This window comes from Elephas maximus, chromosome X, assembly GCF_024166365.1.
Source record: "Elephas maximus indicus isolate mEleMax1 chromosome X, mEleMax1 primary haplotype, whole genome shotgun sequence".
Taxonomy (NCBI): domain Eukaryota; kingdom Metazoa; phylum Chordata; class Mammalia; order Proboscidea; family Elephantidae; genus Elephas; species Elephas maximus.
Genome location: NC_064846.1, coordinates 15,972,921 through 15,992,827, shown reverse-complemented (window position 1 = coordinate 15,992,827; position 19,907 = coordinate 15,972,921). Strand labels below are relative to the sequence as shown.

Genomic DNA, 19,907 nt, shown 5'->3' with positions numbered 1-19,907 from the left:
GTGGATGGCTTTAACAAAAAGAAATTTATTCTCTCACAGTATAGTAGGCTACAAGTCCAAATTCAGGGCTCTGGCTCCAGGGAAAGGCTTTCTCTATCAGCTCTGGAGGTAAGTCCTTGTCATCAGTCTTCCCTCGGTCTGGGAGCATCTCCACACAGGAACCTCAGGTCCAAAGGACTCGCTGTGCTCCTGGCACTGCTTTCTTGGTGGTATGAGGTCCCCCACTCTCTGCTTGCTTCCCTTTACTTCTATCTCTTGTAAGATAAAAGGTGGTACAGGCCACACCCCAGGAAAACTCCCTTTAAGTTGGATCAGGGATGTGACCTTAGTAAGGCTATTACAATTCTACCCTAATCCTCTTTAACATAAAATTACAATCACAAAATGGAGGCCAACCATATAATACTGGGAATCATGGCCTAGCCAAGTTGATACACACATTTTCGGGAGGACATAATTCAACCTACGACACTGTCAGAGTCGATTCTGACTCATGGTGAACTTATGGGACAGAGTAAAACTGCCCCACAGGGTTTTCAAGGAGCAGCTGGTGGATTCGAACTGCCAGCCTTTTGGTTAGCAGCCTAAGCTCTTAACCACTGTGCCACCAGGGCTCCGTTCATGGATCACAACACTCAATATTGTCAAGACTGCAATCCTCTCCCAAACTGATCTACAGATGAAAACTCAACCCCAAACAAAATCCCAGTAGGTTTATTTTTAGAAATTGACAAGTTGATTCTAAAATTTACATGGAAAAGCAAAGGCCCAAAGATAACCAAAACATTTTGGAAAAGAATAATAAAGTTGGAGGACTCGAATCAGCTTATTTCAAGACTTATTATAAAGCTACAGCGATCAAGAGAGTATGGTATTAGCAAAAAGATACATTATAGATGAATATAAAAGAGTCCAGAAATAGATCCACACACATACGGTCAATTGATTTTTGACAAAGATCCAAGGTAATTCAATAGAAAAAGGATAGTCTTTTCAACAAATCATCCTGGAAAAACACGAATCACAATTCACACCACACACAATATGTAAAAATCAACTTAAATGAATCAGATTGAAATGTAAACCATAAAACTTCTAGAAAAAAAAATATAAGAAAGTATTCATGACCTTGGGTTAGGCAAATATTTCTTAGACAGTACAGAAAAAGCACGAACTTTAAAAAAAAAATTTATTGTGCTTTAAGTGAAAGTTTACAAATCAAGTCAGTCTCTCACACAAAAACCCATATACACCTTGCTACACACTCCCAATTACTCTCCCCCTAATGAGACAGCCCGCTCTTTCCCTCCACTCTCTCTTTTTGTGTCCATTTCACCAGCTTCTAACCCCCTCCACCTTCTCATCTCCCCTCCAGGCAGGAGACGCCAACATAGTCTCAAGTGTCCACCTGATCCAAGAAGCTCACTCCTCACCAGCATCCCTCTCCAACCCATATTCCAGTCCAATCCATGTCTGAAGAGTCAGCTTCGGGAATGGTTCCTGTCCTGGGCCAACAGAAGGTCTGGGGGCCTTGACCACCGGGGTCCTTCTAGTCTCAGTCAGACCATTAAGTCTGGTCTTTTTACGAGAATTTGGGGTCTGCATCCCACTGCTCTCCTGCTCCCTCAGGGGTTCTCTGTTGTGTTCCCTGTCAGGGCAGTCATCGGTTGTAGCCGGGCACCATCTAGCTCTTCTGGTCTCAGGCTGATGTAGTCTCTGGTTTATGTGGCCCCAGAAAAAGCATAAACTTTTAAAAGAAAAAAAACTAATCAACTGGACTTCATTAAAAATGGTTTGCTCTTTTAAAGACAGTGTTAAGGAAATTAAAAGACAAGCCACAGACTGAAAAAATATTTGCAAAATGTGTATCTGATAAAGAGCTGGTAACCAGAATATATAAAGAACTCTCGAAACTCTATAATTAAAAAAAAAATCTAAAAAACTGCCCCATTAAAAAAAAATCAGCAAAGAATTCGAGCAGATACTTGATCAAAGAAGATACACAATGGTAAATCAGACAATAACAATGTTGGCAAGAATATGGAGCAACTGGAGCCTCATATACTGGTTATAGGAATCAAAAATGGTACAGTCATTTTGAAAAACAGTTTGGTAATTTCTTATAAAGTTAAACACACACTTCTCACAAAGTTCAGAAACCTCACTCCTAGGTATTTATCTCAGAGAAATGAAAATTTATGCCCATACAAAAATCTGTACATGGATGTTCATAGCAGCATTATTGATGATGGCCCCAAACTGGAAACAATCCAAATAGTCATCAACTGGTATATAAATAAACAAATTGTACATTTATACAGAGGAATTCCACTTTAATAATCAAAAGGAACAAACTATGGATAGATGCAATAATATGGATAAGTCTCAAAAGCATTGTGCTAAGTAAAATAAGCCAGACTCAAAAGGCTACATATTTTTATTCCACTTCCCCCAAATTCTGGAAAAGACCAATGTATAGGGTTTTTATAGGGTTAGAAACCAGATCAGTGGTTGCCAGAGGCTGGCAGTGAGGGGAGAGGATTGACTACAAAGAGGCATGAGGGAACTTTTTGGGTGACAGAAATATTCTATTATCTTGATTTCAGTGGTGCTGACAAAGGGTGAGTCTTACTGTCTGTAAATTACACCTCGATAAACCTGAGAAAAACAAAATGTGAAGCGCCTCAGAAATTACCAATTTTTTTTAGGCAGAGTTCTACAACTAATTAGAACTAAAAGTGCTGATTTCTGATTTTATGTTTAAAATCCATGATTAAAGGACAGAAAGAAAGGAAGGGCAGACAAAGTTCACAGAAGTTTGATGTGTATGTGTCTTTCTCTGCTCATTGATATAATCATGTAGAAAAGGGCTCTGGCAAGAAGGTGATAAAACCAAAATACCCCATTAGGTATTTATGTGAAACAGACCTACTTAAGATGATAAATGGCTACTAACTGTCCTTACCAGTTGCTTGAGTTTGTAGATGACTCATTCAAAGGATTGCCTAATGAGGCAGGTATCTGTTCAAGTACTAATTCTCCTTATTTTACAAGTGTTTTAATTTAGAAGATCAGGGAAGAAGTATTTTCATTCTGGCCATTTCTTCCTCTTGATGAGAGTTTTAAAGAGACACAGTAGAAGCTTATCTTGGCAGGGAGGCTGTAGGGTGGGAGGTGAACAGTTGTTCAAAAACTCTCCAAGGGCCTTTCTTCCGGTTTGGGAGACTATTTGGTGACAGTTGCAGGCAGTGGATAAGCCAGTGTACACAGTTCCAGGTTTGCAGGGAGCTACGGTCAAAACCTAGGAGCCCTGGTGGTGCAGTGGTTAAAACACTCAGCTGCTAACCGAAAAAAACAGCAGTTTGAACCCATCGGCCACTCCGTGGGAGAAAGATGTGGCAATCTGCTCCAGTAAAGAACACAGCCTTGGAAACCCTATGGGGCAGTTCTAGTCTGTCCTATAGGGTCGCTATGAGTCAGAATTGACTCAAGGGCAATAGGTTTCGTTTTGGAATTTTATGGACAAAACAGTGGTTAGGCAAGTGTTTAAACAGCATTTTTAGTGCCCCAAGAAAGACCTAAATTGAAGAATTGACCAGAGAATATTTGTCTTCATTTCTTCACTCATTTATGCATCCATTCATCCAACAAATACTTATTGACGGCCCACTCTGGGCTAGGCCCTCTGTTAAGGCTGCAGGTACAGAGATAAAACTGTGATGTGGAATCACTTACAATCTTCTGGTGGGCAGGGGTGAGGGGTGGCGAAAGATATACCAACATACAACAACAGCATAATGGGAGTGTGCTATAATGGAGGGCAAGGTGCAACAGCAGCCAGCAGGCCAGAATGCACCTTGATGGAGGAGGAGGAGGAATGCGCTGTAATGGAGGGCAAGGTGCAACAGCAGCCAGCAGGCCAGAATGCACCTTGATGGAGAAGGAAAAGCTGCAGCTGTGGTTTAAAAGAGGCATAGGAGCTGACCAGGTAGACAAGAGTGGCAGTCATTCCAGGCAGCAAGAACAGCATCGGCAATAGAAATGCAGCCAAGAAAATGCATGAAGTTTTGGGGCACTGAGAGCCTGATGGAAAACGGTGTACAATGAGACTGGACAGGTAAGCCTGAACCAGAAAGGCTGAGGGGTTTGCGCTCTGTGCCAAAGTGTTTGACGTCAGCCTGCTGGGTAGGCAATGGGCAGCCAGTCAACAGGGGAGTAATAAACCACTATTTGCATTTAGAAATATGATTCCAAGGGCAGGCCGCAGCAGGGGCAGAAGGCAGAAGGGAAATTTTTCCTCTCTTGGGGTAGTTGACGAGCTGGTGGTGAACCAGAAAGTTGGCATTAATGGAGTCACAGGAAGAGCCCATCCATGAACCCACACACAGAGAAAAGAGCCTATTTTCCTGCCCACTGTATGCTTCTAGCTAACAATTATAGCTGTTTACTTTTCTACATCCTCACTGGACCAGCAGTTTTCTGAGGAGCATTACATAACATGCACACGCACCTTCTACATTTGTTTGCCAATTGTGCCCACCCCTCACGAGGTAATTTTTTATAAGCCTAGTTATGCAAATTTGTGTGTGTGTGTGATTTAGGTGAGAGTTTACAGAGCAAATTAGTTTCTCATTAAACAGGTAATACATAAATTGTTTTGTGACATTGGTCGCCAACCCCGTGATGTGTCAACACTCTCCCCTTCTCCACCCTGGGGCTGCCTGTTTGCATTCGTCCAGTTTTCCTGTCCCTTCCTGCCTTCTCCTATTTGCTTTTGGGCTGGCGTGTCCATTAGTCTCACATACACATGACTGAACTATGAAGCACATCCCTCATGTGTATTATTGCTGGCCCTATAAAACAAAAATACCTTGTGGAGGGGGATGGTTGGCAAACAAACATAGGTGTGTGTTATTTGCGTAAAAATAGTGTGTATGTATGTGTGTGGCTATGTATACGTGTGTGCGTGTATATATGTATGTATTTATTTATTTAGAAGCCCTAGTGGTGCAGCGGTTAAGAGCTCAGCTGCTAACCCAAGGGTCAGCAGTTCAAGCCTACCATCCACTCCTTGGCATCTACTCTGTCCTATAGGGTTGCAATGAGTTGGAACCGACTCAACGGCAATAGGTTTTTTGGTTATACGTATACATATATACACACACACACGCACATATAAAAAAAAAACAAACAAACCTGTTGCTGTCAATTCTGACTCATAGCGACCCTACAGGACAGAGTAGAGCTGCCCCATGGAGTTTCCAAGAGCACCTGGTGGATTCAAACTGCCAACCTTTTGGTTAGCAGCCGTAGCACTTAACTACCACGCTACTAGGGTTTCCACATATATATATACGCATATATATAATATTATGTAATATGTATATTTCTTCAGCAGCGCCTGGTTGTTATGTTTATAACATATACCAGCTAAGGTCAAGTCGACTCTGACTCATGGTGGTCCTGTGTTTGTCAGAGTAGAACTGTGCTCCATAGGGCTTTCAAAAGATGATATTCTGACAAAAACAGAGAGTGGAAGGGAGGAGTGTGCTATCTCATTAGAGGGAGAGCAACTAGGAGTATATAGCAAGGCGTACATACGTCTTTGTGTGAGGGACTGACTTGGTTTGTAAACTTTCACTTCAAACACGACAAAAATTAAGGAAAAAAAAAGATACTTTGGAAGAGGATCACCAGGCCTTTCTCCTGAAGTGCCTCTGGAGGGGCTCCAACCTCCAATGTTTTGGTTAGCAGCTGAGCACATTAACCGTAGGCACCACCAAAGGACTCATGTAAGTTGTTGTTAGTTGCTGCTGAGCCAACCCTGACTCACGGTGACCCCACGTGTGCAGAGCAGAACTGCTCCATAGGGTTTTCAAAGCTGTAATCTTTCGGAAGCAGATTGCAAGGCCTGTCTTCTGTGGCTCCTCTGGGTGGGTTCAAATAGCAACTTTTCGGCTAGCAGTCAAGTGCTTAACCATCTGCACCAAATCCATCTGCACCACATATATATTATATACTAATACATATTTCAAACCTAAATATATTATATATATAGATATATATTTCCCTAGCACCTGGCTAGCAATAGGTGTTCAGATGCTGAATAACCAAGTTGACTGAATGAATAGGTGAATAAATAAATAATGAATGACTGATATTTTCCTGAAAAGAAAGACATTCTAACATTGAAAGTTGTCCCCCCAAAAATGTGATTGATGGGTTATTTGGGGAGTTAGTAAGTGACACATCAGATAGAAAATTAAACTGGTGACTTTGGAGGTCTCTTCCAATGCGAAGATTTTATGATTCTAGGACCCCCAGTGAAAGTAACAGGTGGCTGAAAAGGTGATATATGAGATTTGTTCTAAAGAAAGACAAAAAAAAAGAAAGTTCCGATAAAAAAATGGCAAGAAATGAGTTTATAATATCAGGAAATAACAAGCAAAGGCAGCTAAAAGCTAAGAGCGGATTTTTAAATAAAAGCCCCAGAGAAAGGAAACCACCGACCCATCATACTAAAGCTTCTGAAGACAAGCAGTGTGGCAGGCCAGGCTGTGTAGTCTACACAGACCCTTCCATATTGGGGAGGGAGGGAGTTCAGGGCTCACAGGTGGACCCAGAAGCAAGGCCTCAGAGGAAACCCAAGTAGGTAAGGGCACACAACTGGAAAGGTAGAGAGAGCAGCAACAAGCAGAGGCTCAGGCAGGCAAGCAATGAGTATATCAAGGATGCTCACCAAGAAGAATGCATACAAAATACAATGACAGGCAAGTCTGGTGACATCATTAGCAATGGGCAGCAAAGATCCAACCTCAGGCATGTATCCACGTATAGCTTGAGCTCCTGAGGTCTGGCTAAAATAAATCATAGCCCTTACCTTGCAGAAACTGGGGTACCAACCACGTACCCAGACAGAAACTTCACAGGGAAGAAAAAGAATAGTGCCCGGTTTTTGGCACTCAAGTGCAAGGCCAGTCTTAGTCACAAAGAACCAGGAAAGAGCTGCTTTACAAAAACCTGAGCACACAATGTCAAACTGAGACTAGCTGACATGTTCAACTGCTGAGCTGGCAGCCTGGGGTTCCCAAAATTCTCAAGGTACGGCCCAAAGTCTCAGCCAGACCTGACCTGCCCCAGCTCTGGCCACTAGAGAGCTGTGGAGCCATGGAATCCAGCAACCCCTAACAGCCTTCCTAACATTGAGAGAAAGAGGCAAGCCCATGAGCAGCAAAGAGCTGCTCAATGAATATCGATGAAAGAGGACCAGTCACCAGGTTAGAGGAATATGCAATTCACTAGAGATCTCTTCTCTGTCCACTTTCTCTACCCCACCACCACTCCTTAAGTCCACAATACATATCTTAATAAACTCCTTAACCCACAGGTGCTACCCAGAAATTTATTTGGAAAAAAAAACAATTTGGCATCAGTTCCTTGGTCAGGACCATGCCCCAAATTTTTTGTAAAACATTTTGTGGGGGGCGGGGGAGGGAAACCAGATTCCCCTTACATGTTCGCCTAATGCACCATTCCATGATCATAACTTGTAATTGGGAGGATGCCCATACTGTTACTCTTATTTCCCATTCTGAACCACAGATGTACATGGACTCAAGGGGCTTTACTTAAGTAATCATCTGACCTACCCTCACTGTACAAATACAAAATCTGAGGACCACTGAGGGAAGTTACACAACAAACTAGTGGCAGGGCCAGCTGAAACCCAGATGTTTGCAGTGTCACCAACACTAGTAGCGATACCTGTCACAGAGAAGCAAAATCCAGTTCAATGAATTCACTCCTAATTCTTTACCCTTCCCGCTGAGCTTAAACACAGCCCAACAGAAAGTCTTCTCTTTCCATCTGCACAAACGATCCTCGACACATGACAGAATGAAAACTCACTACAGGTTACACAATTTAGATTATCCAACTCTCAAGCAACACCATCTGATTATGAGATTTTGCTGTTGTGGAGAATTAATCATATTCTTCCTAGAGGCTCATGTGCTGCGTGACACATAAATTCCTTGATATCCAAACTCGATCTTCATCTGTTACTGTGACTAACATTTTAAGGAATGTAAATAAGCAGGAGATTGCTTGATCTCTAATATCTATACAACCCTTTGTACTTACATTAAAGCTGGGAAGACAGAGAACAGTCTCATTTAGGGAAATACTTTTCACTTTTATTTCTCAACATAAAATAAGACAAGAAAGAAGGTGTCTTAGTCATCTAATGCCCCTGTAACAGAAATACCACAAGTGGATGACTTTAACAAAGAGAAATTTATTTCCTCATAGTAAAGTAGGTTACAAGTCTAAATTCAGGGCGTCGGCTTCAGGGGAAGGCATTCTCTGTTGGCTCTGGAGGAATGTCTTTGTCCTCGATCTTCCCCTGGTCAAGGAGCTTCTCAGGTGCAGGGACCCTGGGTCCAAAGGACACGCTCTGCTCCTGTTACTGCTTTCTTGGTGGTATGAGGTACCCCACTCTCTGCTAGCTTCCCTTTCATCTTCTGAGAGATAAAAGGTAAAGTAGGCCACACCCCAGGGAAACTCCCTTTATATTGGATCAGGGATGTGATCTGGCTAAGGGTGGTGTTACGATCCCACCCTAATCCTCTTTAGCATAAAATTACAATCACAAAATAGAGAACCACCACAGAATACTGGGAATCATGGCCTAACCAAGTTCATACACACATTTTTGGGGGGACATAATTCAACCCATGACAGAAGGTAAGAAAGTCTAATAACTAGCATATCTTGAAATCTTGTTTTTATAACTCTTGGAGAGAATGGTTTTAATTATTTAATGATACAAGTTTCCCCTTGCTATCTGGAAGTTCGCCTTACAACACTTCGCTTTTACAAAAGACATACATTAGTACCTGTCTTTCCTAAGAAAGAAACCCAAAGAGGATTTTCACTTTTGGGAAGAAAGGAGAAAATAATGTTCCTGTATGTAAACAGCTGGTTTGGGGGTGTGCCTGCCCTGCTGATGGTAGGCTGAGTAGGTGAAAACCAGACCAGAGATGCTAGATGGGCACCAGTTCCCCAGGATCATTTTGGTAATCTGGTAATCTCAGGGGTGTAGTAGTCCAGGAACTGAAAGTGCGACTTGCCCGAAGGGGGCAGCAGGTCTGAGTCATCCAGAGCACTGCAGTCCAGGCCTGCAGAGCAGTGGGGTTGGGGGTTGGGGTAGTCTGGTCAGAAAGCCCAGGTAGCTGTTAGGCTTGCTCCACTGCCTGGGTCTTACCTTATTTGGTATGACTGGTAGGTTATTTTTTGGGTCTGGGAATGCTCAAAAATTGTTCTCATACAAACTAATGGTGATTACTTCTTCCCTTTACACCACTTCGGCTCAGGGAAGGTTTCATAGAAACTCTCTATCTTCAGGTAGTAGGGGAAATCTGAATTCACCTGTAATCAAAGGGAATTTTATTGAAAAAGCCCAGTATATTTAGAAAAGCTAAACAAATACATACTAAACACCAGCAACTTGACCAATTTTTGTGACCTCCAAAGTATCGGTTGTTCCTGAAATATGGTTTATTTCTCTAATTATTTAAGAGTGAACTTTGAAGAAAAAAATCGTAAAATTTATCCAAAAGCACATTATCTTTAAAGCTCAACAAGTTTTTTTGAATGAATAAACAAAACAACCTATTTCCTGCTCAGAACCAAAGAGGCAAGGAAAACTGATTTAAGAAATTTTTTCCATTTAAAAAAAGAATAACTCCATAGTGAAGAAATGTCAAAAACACTACCTCAGCCAGATGGTCACGATAAACACCAACAGTCATCAATCTTCTTGATAGTATATACCCCTGACATGTGATGAGAATGGCACTTTACCTGTGATCTTCTTCCCCAAAACCCATAACAACAGTCTAATCAAGAGAAAAACATCAGACAAATCCCAATTGAGGGACATTCCACAAAACCCCTGACCAGTACACCTCAAAATTGTCAAGGTCATCAAAAACAACAACAGTCTGAGGAACTGTCAGTTAAAAGAAGCCTAAGGACATACAACAACTAATTGTAAATGGCATCCTGAGTGGGATCCTGGAGCAGAAAAAGTACATTTAGGGAAAAACTATGGAAATATTATTATTAACACATCAATATTGACTCAGTAATTGTAAAAAATATACCAAACTACTGTAAGATGTTAATAATAGGAGAAAGAGAGTGTTGGATATACTGGACTTCTCTGTTCTATCTTCCCAAGTTTTCTGTAAACCTATTCTACAATAGAAGTTTTATTTAAAAAAGTTAAAAAAAAATTTTTTTTTAATGAGGGTTGGATTCTTCCATGGGGTGAATAGATAAGAGATATTGGACAATGACGTTGAGAAATTAAGAATGTAAAGCTAAATGTCCTTTAGCTCCTTTTTTGGATATATCTCTCAAATTCAAGGAGTTCCCTTATACTGCATCATCCAGAACTTGGACTAATAAATGTATGCAACAACAACAAAAAAATCTCCATTTTTGACTACTTGCCTTTTATGTTATATTCATTGCCTCCACTTATTAGAAATACATCTGAACATAGTAAGGTATGTTGCTCCCTATTTTCTCTATTGACAAGTCAAACTAGAATCCAAAACTACTAATAATATACTAAAGGTTAACTTCAGTGAGAAGTTAATTGTTTGCTTTCTGTGTGCCCTTCTGCCTGGAACAGTCTGAGAACTGCTTCAAATGCATGTAAGGAGTCAGGAATGTGAATTATTTCTAAGTAAGTAGACAGAGAGTGAACAGGACTGCTGGAGGCGATGTCCCCATGGTACTGACCCTGGCCATCAGTCTTTGAGCAGGTATTGTCATTTGCTTTAATTCCTTCTCCTTCATCCTTTGCTCCCTTTGAGTTCGGTGATTTCTAGGAAGGAACCTTCTCTTTGACACATGCTGTATGTTATTTGGCTTGAAGCAGCTATGAGTTTACGTGAAGTAAAGCAATGTTCTTTTTCAAAGCTCTCAGTTCTTAAGATATCAGAACCTGCAGAAAGCACATGTAGGCTTGTTATTATCCCTTCAGATCAATAGCTCAGTCACTGCTATGAGATATCAAGGAAGGAGTGAAGAAGACAAGCATATCTTCAGGGCTGCATCTACTCTGGCAAATGAAGCATAATAGAGAGGCACAAACATATTAAAAACCATTTTAGCCAAGCTAAAAAATTCCGAGCCACTCTATCTACCCAAATGTTTTCACAGAGGTTTTGGCCAGCACACAATTAAATTCTAGGAGCAGCTAGGGCAACCAGAGAAGGCTTGGAGGTTGGGGAATAAGACTGGATGTGGGCAACAGCTGGACACTAGCATACTTGTGAAAACGTCTTAGGTTGCTGTAACTGCCCCCAGAACAAATATCCATTAAATATCCACCTTAATTTCAAAACCTTTAATCAGCTGACTATACTTCACAATTTAAATAAACATTTGAAATATGTCAACTGGTTATACCTGTCTCCAAACTAAAGTGAAACTTAAAATGAAATACCTAAAATTAATGAAGGTCCCACTCAGCAATTAAGGTATTATTTGGAATCTCAAAAAAAAAAAAAAATCTCTTGGGCTACACTTAGTGACTTTATTCTAAAGAGGACAGTATAGAAAGAGGGTGGGAAAGTAACTGTACGATCAGGAAACCTGGCAAACACTATTTTTAGACAGGTAATTAAAATCAACATCAACAGTGATACTATGTTAAGATGCCATGAGAAATGGAACTTTATCTCTGGGGTCTTCCTGCCAAAAACCCATAACCCCAGTCTAATCATGGCAAAAAAACATCAGGCAAATCCCAATTGCGGTACAGTGTACAAAACACCTGACCAGTACTCCTCAAAACTGTCAAGATCATCAAACACTCGTAAAGTCTGAGGAACTGTCACAACCACGAGGAACCTAAAGAGGCATGACAGCTAAAGGTAGTGCGGTATCCTGGATGGGATTCGGGAATAGAAAAGGGGCATTACAGAAAAACTACAAAAGTGTGAATAAGCTATGTTGTTGTTGTTGTTGCTAGGTGACATAGAGTGGATTCCAAATCACAGCGACCCTATGTACAACAGAATGAAACACTGCCTGGTCCTGTGCCATCCTCACAATCATTGCTATGTTTGAGCCTGTTGCTGCAGCCACTGTGTCAATCCATGTCTTTCGGGGTCTTTCTCTTTTTTGATGATCCCCTACTTTACCAAGCTTGATGTCCTTCTCCAGGGACTGGTCCAAAGAATGTGAGACAAAGTCTTGCCATCCCTGCTTCTAAGGCGCATTCTGGCTGGACTTCTTCCAAGACAGATTTGTTCGTTCTTCTGGTAGTCCATGGTATTTTCAATATTCTTCACCAACACCATAGTTCAAAGGTATCAGTTCTTCTTTGGTCTTCCTTATTCATAGTTCAGCTTTCGCATGCATATGAGGCAACTGAAAACACCACAGCTAAGGGCACACATTAGTCTTCCAGGTGACATCTTTGCTTTTTAACACTTTAAAGAGGTCTTTTTGCAGCAGATTTGCCCAATGCAATACATTGTTTGATTTCCTGACTACTATTTCCACAGGCGTTGACTATGCATAAGTCAAATGAAATCCTTGACAACTTCACTCTTTCTTCCATTTATTGTGATGTTGCTTATTGGTCCAGTTGTAAGAATTTCCATTTTCTTTATGTTGAGGTGTAATCCATACTGAGGGCTGTGGTCTTTGATCTTCATCAGTAAGTGCTTCAAAAAGACCTCTTCACTTTCAGCAAGCAAGGTTGTGTCATCTGCATAACGCAAGTTCTTAAAGAGTCTTCCTTCAATCCTGATAACCCATTCTTCTTCATACGGTCCAGTTTCTGGGATTATCTGCTCAGCATACAGACTGAATAAGTATGGTGAAAGTACAGAAAACCTTGACACATACCTTTCCTGATTTTAAACCACACAGTGTCTCGCTGTTTTTTTCAAACAGCTGCCTCTTGGTCTATATACAGGTTCCTCATGAGCACAATTAACTGTTCGGGAACAATTAAGTGTTCTAGAATTCCCATTCTTCGCAATGTTATCCATAATTTGTCATGATCCACACATCATACGCCTTTTGCACAGTCAATAAAACACAGGTAAACATCTTTCTGGTATTCTCTGCTTTCAGCCGAGATTCATCTGACATCAGCAATGATATTCCTTGTTCCATGTCCTGTTCTGAATTCGGCTTGAAGAAACTATAGACTTTAGTTAATAATAAATAAAAAAAAAACGTCGCCATCAAGTCGATTTTGACTCATAGCGACCCTATAAGACAGAGTAGAACTGCCCCACAGCGTTTCCAAGGAGCAGCTGGATTTGAAGTACCGACATTTTAGTTAGCAGCTATGGCTCCTAACCACTGTACCACCACCAGCAAGGCTACTAGTTAGTAATAATTATCAATATCGCTTCAAGAATTGTAATGAATGCACCAGACTAGTGTAAAAAAAAAAGTGTAAGGATGTTAATAATGGAGGAAATTATTATACTAGCTCTGCAACTTCTCCGTAAATCTAAATCTCTTCTAAAAAAATAAGTAAATAAAAGCTGTATTGAAATATTTTTAAAATTTCTTCTTTGTTATCTTCCTTCCCCATTCAAATCCTGCTTCTAACCAAGTATCAGGAAGAGGAATCACTGAGCCTTTGGTACCTGTTGCACCTGAAAGGAACCTGCAATTAATTTCCTATGGGTCACATAACAGTCACCAGGTGGAAACTGCTTTCCAAAGGAAAAAAAAAAAAAGATAGTGTCCTTGAATCAAACATGGAGCAAATTTAAAGTCAATGGCAGAATCGAGGATGAGTGACCTTTAACAAGACAGTCAATCCATCAGCAGTAACAGCTTGATGCTGTAGCACAGCCCTGGAATCCAAACAAGGCCAAAAATATGCACATTCAAACCTCACTAATGCTTCAAAATGCTTTAGTTATAAATCCAGAAACCATGACAACGTAAGCGTTAGGGAAAAACTGATGTGCCCCTGTATAATAAACATTAAAAATAACAATAAAAAGCAAAACACTCCAACAACTACTGTAGAATCATGGGCATTATCAGTTACAGAAGCATTTCCTGGATTCAAATGGCCCTAGATAAAAGGAAAGCAGCCTTGGTGGCACAATGGATAACGGTCACTGGTTCGAACCCACCCAGTGGTGCCATGGGAGGAAAGACCTGATGATCTGCTCTCCTAAAGATTACTGCTTAGGAAACCCTATGGGACAGTTCTACTCTGTCATACAGGGTCACTATGAGTTGGAATCAACTGGAGAGCAGTCAACAAAAAATAATAGGGCAAATACTGTATAATCTCACTCATATGAAATGGCTAGAATAGGCAAATGCATACAGATCAAAGTTCATAAGTGGTTGCCAGAGGAAGAAGGGAGGGAGTAAGGGGGAAAACGGGAGACATTTGTAGGAAGCAGCAAGTTTCTGTTTATGCTGATGGAAATTTGTCAAAGGACACTGGTGATGGTTGCACAACATGATTAATGTAATCGATGTCAATAAACTGTACACGTGAAAAATGTTAAACCAGTAAATGTGTTTATATTTTTACAATAAAATAACGATGTTTCAACATGGAAACCCTAATATGCTACAGAATTCAGGTGGTTATTTTTCTGAAGAAAATAGGAAAAGGACGGAGAAATTAGATGAAGAGAAGTGGGATTGAATATGAAACTTCATAGTGGGAAAGGTTACTAAAAGAATAAGTACAACACTGCAATCTCTGAAAATATATGCACAAAATCCTAAATCCACTTCAGATCACAATATCAAAGACCAAAAGGTAGTTAAGCCTTTCATTTTACAGATCTGGAAAAAGACACTAAAATAATAATTTGTCAAGCTTTAAAACTTTTAGATGAAAGAAATAAAGATTATCTCTCCAACACTGGCATAGGGAAGGAATGCTTAAACAAGATATATAAAACACTAAAGAAAGACATTGAAAATTTTAACTACATTAAAATCAAGAATTTCTGTTCAAGACACCAAAAAAAAAAAAGTAAAAGGACAAGTCACAAACTGAGAGAAGGTATCTGCAATACCTATAACCAAAAAGTATCAGTATCCTGAATATGAAAAGGACTCAATCTATCAGTATAAGAGAGATAAACAACCTCATAGAAAAGATTCAAAAGACATGAACAAGTATTTCAGAGGGTGTCATGGATTGAAATACCCCCCAAAATATATGTCAACTTGGTTAGGCCATGATTCCCAGTCTTGTGTGTTTGTTTACCATTTTGTGATCTGATGTGACTATCCTATGTATTGTAAAGCCTAACCTCTATGATGTTAACGAGGCAGGATTAGAGGTAGTTATGTTAATCAGGCAGGACAAGATTAGGTCCCTATTTTGTGTCAATCTCTTTTGAGATATAAAACAGAGAAGGAGGCAGAGAGGACAGGGACCTCATACCAAGAAAGAAGCACTGGGAGCAGATCACATCCTTTGGTCCCAGGGTCCCTCGGCTGAGAAGCTCCTACACCAGGAGATGACATTCCCAAAGAAGCCAGAGAAAGCCTTTCTTAGGAGCTGGCACCCTGAATTCAGACTTCTAGCCTCCTAAACTGTGAGAAGAAACTTCTCTTTGTTAAAGCCATCTACTTGTGGTTATTTGTTACACCAGCACTAGATATATAAGACACAGGAGAAATACGAATGACCCATAAACATACAAATAGATGCTCAACTTCACCAGTAATCAGGGAAATGCAAATGAGGACCAGAATGAAATGAAATTTCATACAAACTAGACAGGCAAAAAGTAATAAGTCAGACAATGCCAAGTGTTGAAAAGTTATGAAGCAATGGGAATTTAGACATTCACTGCTAGTGGGAGTACATATTGGTACAACCACTTTGAAAAACAATTTCACCTCTCCGTGTAAAGACAGTGCACTATGTGAAGACCTATGATTTGTGTCCTATACATGCTTGAGTGTATCTTTGTGTATATGTGTATCCTACAAACACACACACACACAGAGAGAGAGAGACACTACAGGGGGGAAAAAACCCTCTACTAAAATACATCCTCAGAAAGAATATTTCAAGATCCATCCTGAAGTACAACACTGTCAGTGATAGGATAATATCCATATGCCACAAGGAAGACCAGTTAATATGACTATTATTCAAATTCATACACCAACCACTAAGGTCAAAGATGAAGAAACTGAAGATTTTTACCAGCTTCTGCAGTCTGAAATTGATCAAACATGGAATCAAGATGCATTGATAATTACTGGTGATTGGAATGCAAAAGCTGGAAACGAAGAGGGATCAGTAGCTAGAAAATAGGGCCTTGGTGATAGAAATGATGCTGGAGATTGCATGATAGAATTTTGCAAGACCAAAGACTTGTTCGTGGCAAATACCTTTTTTCACCAACATAAACGGCGACTATACACATGGACCTCGCCAGATGGAATACACAGGAATCAAACAGACTACATCTGTGGAAAGAGACGATGGAAACGCTCAATATCATCAGTTAGAACAAGGCCAGGGGCCAACTGTGGAACAAACCATCAATTGCTCATATGCAAGTTCAAGTTGAAACTGAAGAAAATCAGAGCAAGTCCACAAGAGCCAAAATACGGCCTTGAGTGTATCCCATCTGAATTTAGAGATCATCTCGAGAATAGATTTGACACATTGAACACTAATGATTGAAGACCAGACGAGTTGTGCAAGGACATCACACATGAAGAAATCAAGAGGTCATTAAAAAGGCAGGGAATAAAGAAAAGACCAAAATGGATGTCAGAAGAGACTCTGAAACTTGCTTTTGAACGTCGAGCAGCTGAAGCAAAGGGAAGAAATGACGAAATAAAAGAACTGATCAGAAGATTTCAAACGGCAGCTCAAGAGGACAAAGCAAAGTACTATAATGACATGTGCAAAGAGCTGGAGATAGAAAACCAAAACGGAAGAACACGCTCAGTATTTCTGAAGCTGAAAAAACTGAGGAAACAAATTCAAGCCAAACTGCAATACTGAAGGATTCTATAGGAAAAATATTAAACGACACAGGAAACATCAAAAGAAGATGGAAGGAATACACACAGTCATTATACCAAAAAGAACTGGTGAACATTCAACCATTTCAAGAGGTAGCATACGGTCAGGAACTGACGGTACTGAAGGAAGAAGTCCAAGTTGCACTAAAGGCATTAGCGAAAAACAAGGCTCCAGGAATTGACGGAAAATCAATTGAGATATTTCAACAAATAGCTGCAGCACTGGAAGTGCTCACTCATCTATGCCAAGAAATTTGGAAGACAGCTACCTGGCCAACCAGCTGGAAGAGATCCATATTTATGCCTATTCCCAAGAAAGGTGATCCAACCGAATGTGGAAATTATAGAACAATATCAATATCACACACAAGCAAAATTTTGCTGAAGATCATTCAAAAATGGCTGCAGCAGTATATTGACAGGGAACTGCCAGAAATTCAGGCCGGATTCAGAAGGGGACGTGGAACCACAGATATCACTGCTGATGTCAGATAGATCCTGGCTGAAAGCATAGAATACCAGAAGGATGTTTACCTGTATTTTATTGACTATGCAAAGGTATTCAATTGTGTGGATCATAACAAATTATGGATAACATTGAGAAAAATGGGAATTCCAGAACACCTAATTGTGCTCATGAGGAACCTTTACACAGATCAAGAGGCAGTTGTTCGGGCAGAACAAGAGAATACTGTGTGGTTTAAAGTCAGGAAAGGTGTCCAAGGCTGGTTAGTGGCAGCACCATGACAGAGAGGTTTCCATTCCCATACTTCAAAAACCTTTCACAATGCTGGGTACATATTAGGAATTAAAGAAATACTTGTTGACAACATGAATTTCATGACTACTTAAAATTATTAATTCCAAACATGGATTCTAAAATTCCATTAACAAGTCTTCTGATTTTATTTGATTTTGATTACAGTGCCTTCATTAGTGTCTTCAGTAAGTAATACATCTTAATTCCTATAAGAATATTTAAATTTCACTGGCTTATATTTCAAAACAGGAATACAGATATATACATATACATACATACATATATAAAAACCCATTTCAATCAAGTCAGTTCCGACTCATAGGACCCCACAGGACAGAGTATAATGGTCCCATAGTTTCCAAGGCTATCGTTCTTCTGCAGAGTGGATGGTAGGTTCAAACCACCCAACTCTCTGTTAGCAGTTGAGCACTTAACCACTGGGTCACCAGCGCTCCTTATGTGTGGGTATATACACACACACACACACACCAAAAATCACACCCGTTGCCATGGAGTTGATTTCAACACATAGCGACCCTATAGGACATAGTAGAACTGCCCCATAGAGTTTCTAAGGAGTGGCTAGTGCATTCGAACTGCTGACCTTTTGGTTAGCAGGCCAACTCTTAACCACTGAGACACCAGGGCTCCATATGTGTGTCTATCTACATATTGTACTGATACTTTTCATCAAGGTCTAGGGTCTAACATAAGTTGACAAATTATTGACTTTAGAAATAGATTTTATGTACAGAATTCCATTTAATGAAACTGCTCCCTTGCCATGACTATTGCCCACTGATAGAGTCTTCAGCTATGATAAACATGGCATCCAATCTTGTTCCACCAAAAAAAAAAAAAAAACAAGCTACTATTAATTCTCAAGTATATACGTATAAATTGTGTACTTACTGCCCACTACTGCCTCCCAGCAGCTGTCACTCAGCCAATCCAAGGGCTTCCTCTCGCTATCCACCAATCTGCAACTAACTGCGTTCATGAGGAGGGATGAGTAAGAGTGTCCTTGGGAAATAATAGCAGGTAGCCACTGGCAAAGAAGGTAGTGGCGGTGCTCCCAAGGAAGCCTATCCATCATATTTTAGCATGAACACATATGCTCTCCTTCATTAGTGCTGTTAGCTAAGAGGTTAATATAATAAAGGTTGAGTTTAATTCTCAAGCATAGTACTAACAGAGGCATGGGTCTACATTTGATCCTCAATTACTCAGGTTAGTGTAAGACCAGAAAGTACAACCACTATTAAAAGCCCATGAATAGCACTTCCAAAAATTTGTGCCACTGTGATTCACAGATGTAACAGAGCTGAGCCTGGAATTCTGTATTTGTGAACTCCTGTTCACTGAATAATCTTGGCCAAGTCACTTGCCCTCTGTTGCCTCAGCTATAAAATAAAGGGGTTGGACTACTAAATGGTCCCTAAGGTCCTCTACCAGTTCTAAGACTGTGATGGTTAAGATTGTGTGTCAACTTGGCTGGGCCATGATTCTCAGTGTTTATATGTGAATCTGATGGAATGATGATGGAATCTGCTGTGAGTAGCCAATCAGTTAAAAGGGAGTTTCCTTGGGTGTGTGGCCAGCATCTGAATATAAGCGGATGTTCTGGCTTTTGCCTGCACTGGATCCTGCAGCTGGCTTCAGTTCGTCTGACCTCCAGTTCTTGGGACTTGAGCTAGCAGCCTACCTGCTGAACTTGGGATTTATCAATCTTCATAGCCTGTGAGCAAGAGCCCTGCTCTCCGACCTGCCGATCTTGGGTTAGCCAGCCCTTGCGGCTACGTGAATCAGGAGAAGCCTCTATCCTGATCCATGGACTTGGGACGTTCCAGCCTCTACAACCACGTGAGCCGTTTCCTTGATATAAATCTCCATGTGTGTGTGCGCTTTCCTGGTTTTGCTTCTCTAGAGAATCCAGCCTAAGACAAGGACATACTGAACTTTAGATACCGTGATGGTTAAGTTTGTGTGTCAACTTGGTTGGGCCATGATTCTCAGTTGTTTTACAGTCATATGATGGTGTGATCACTTCTATGATAAGAACTGA

General features: G+C 40.5%; 1 protein-coding gene across 5 annotated transcripts in view; it reads right to left on the bottom strand.

Moving 5' to 3' along the window:
• Positions 1 to 19,907, bottom strand: part of ATP11C (ATPase phospholipid transporting 11C) — a 187,971-nt gene that overhangs the window by 151,436 nt on the left and 16,628 nt on the right. For 4 of the 5 annotated variants that reach the window (XM_049873466.1, XM_049873473.1, XM_049873470.1 and 1 more), the window contains exon 2: positions 10,813 to 11,017. The exons of the other annotated variant lie outside the window; for it this stretch is intronic. In XM_049873466.1, coding sequence (XP_049729423.1) covers positions 10,813 to 10,869 — 57 coding nt within the window. In that variant the 5' untranslated portion in view covers positions 10,870 to 11,017. The remainder of the gene's footprint in view (positions 1 to 10,812; positions 11,018 to 19,907) is intronic. 5 annotated transcript variants of the gene reach the window in all.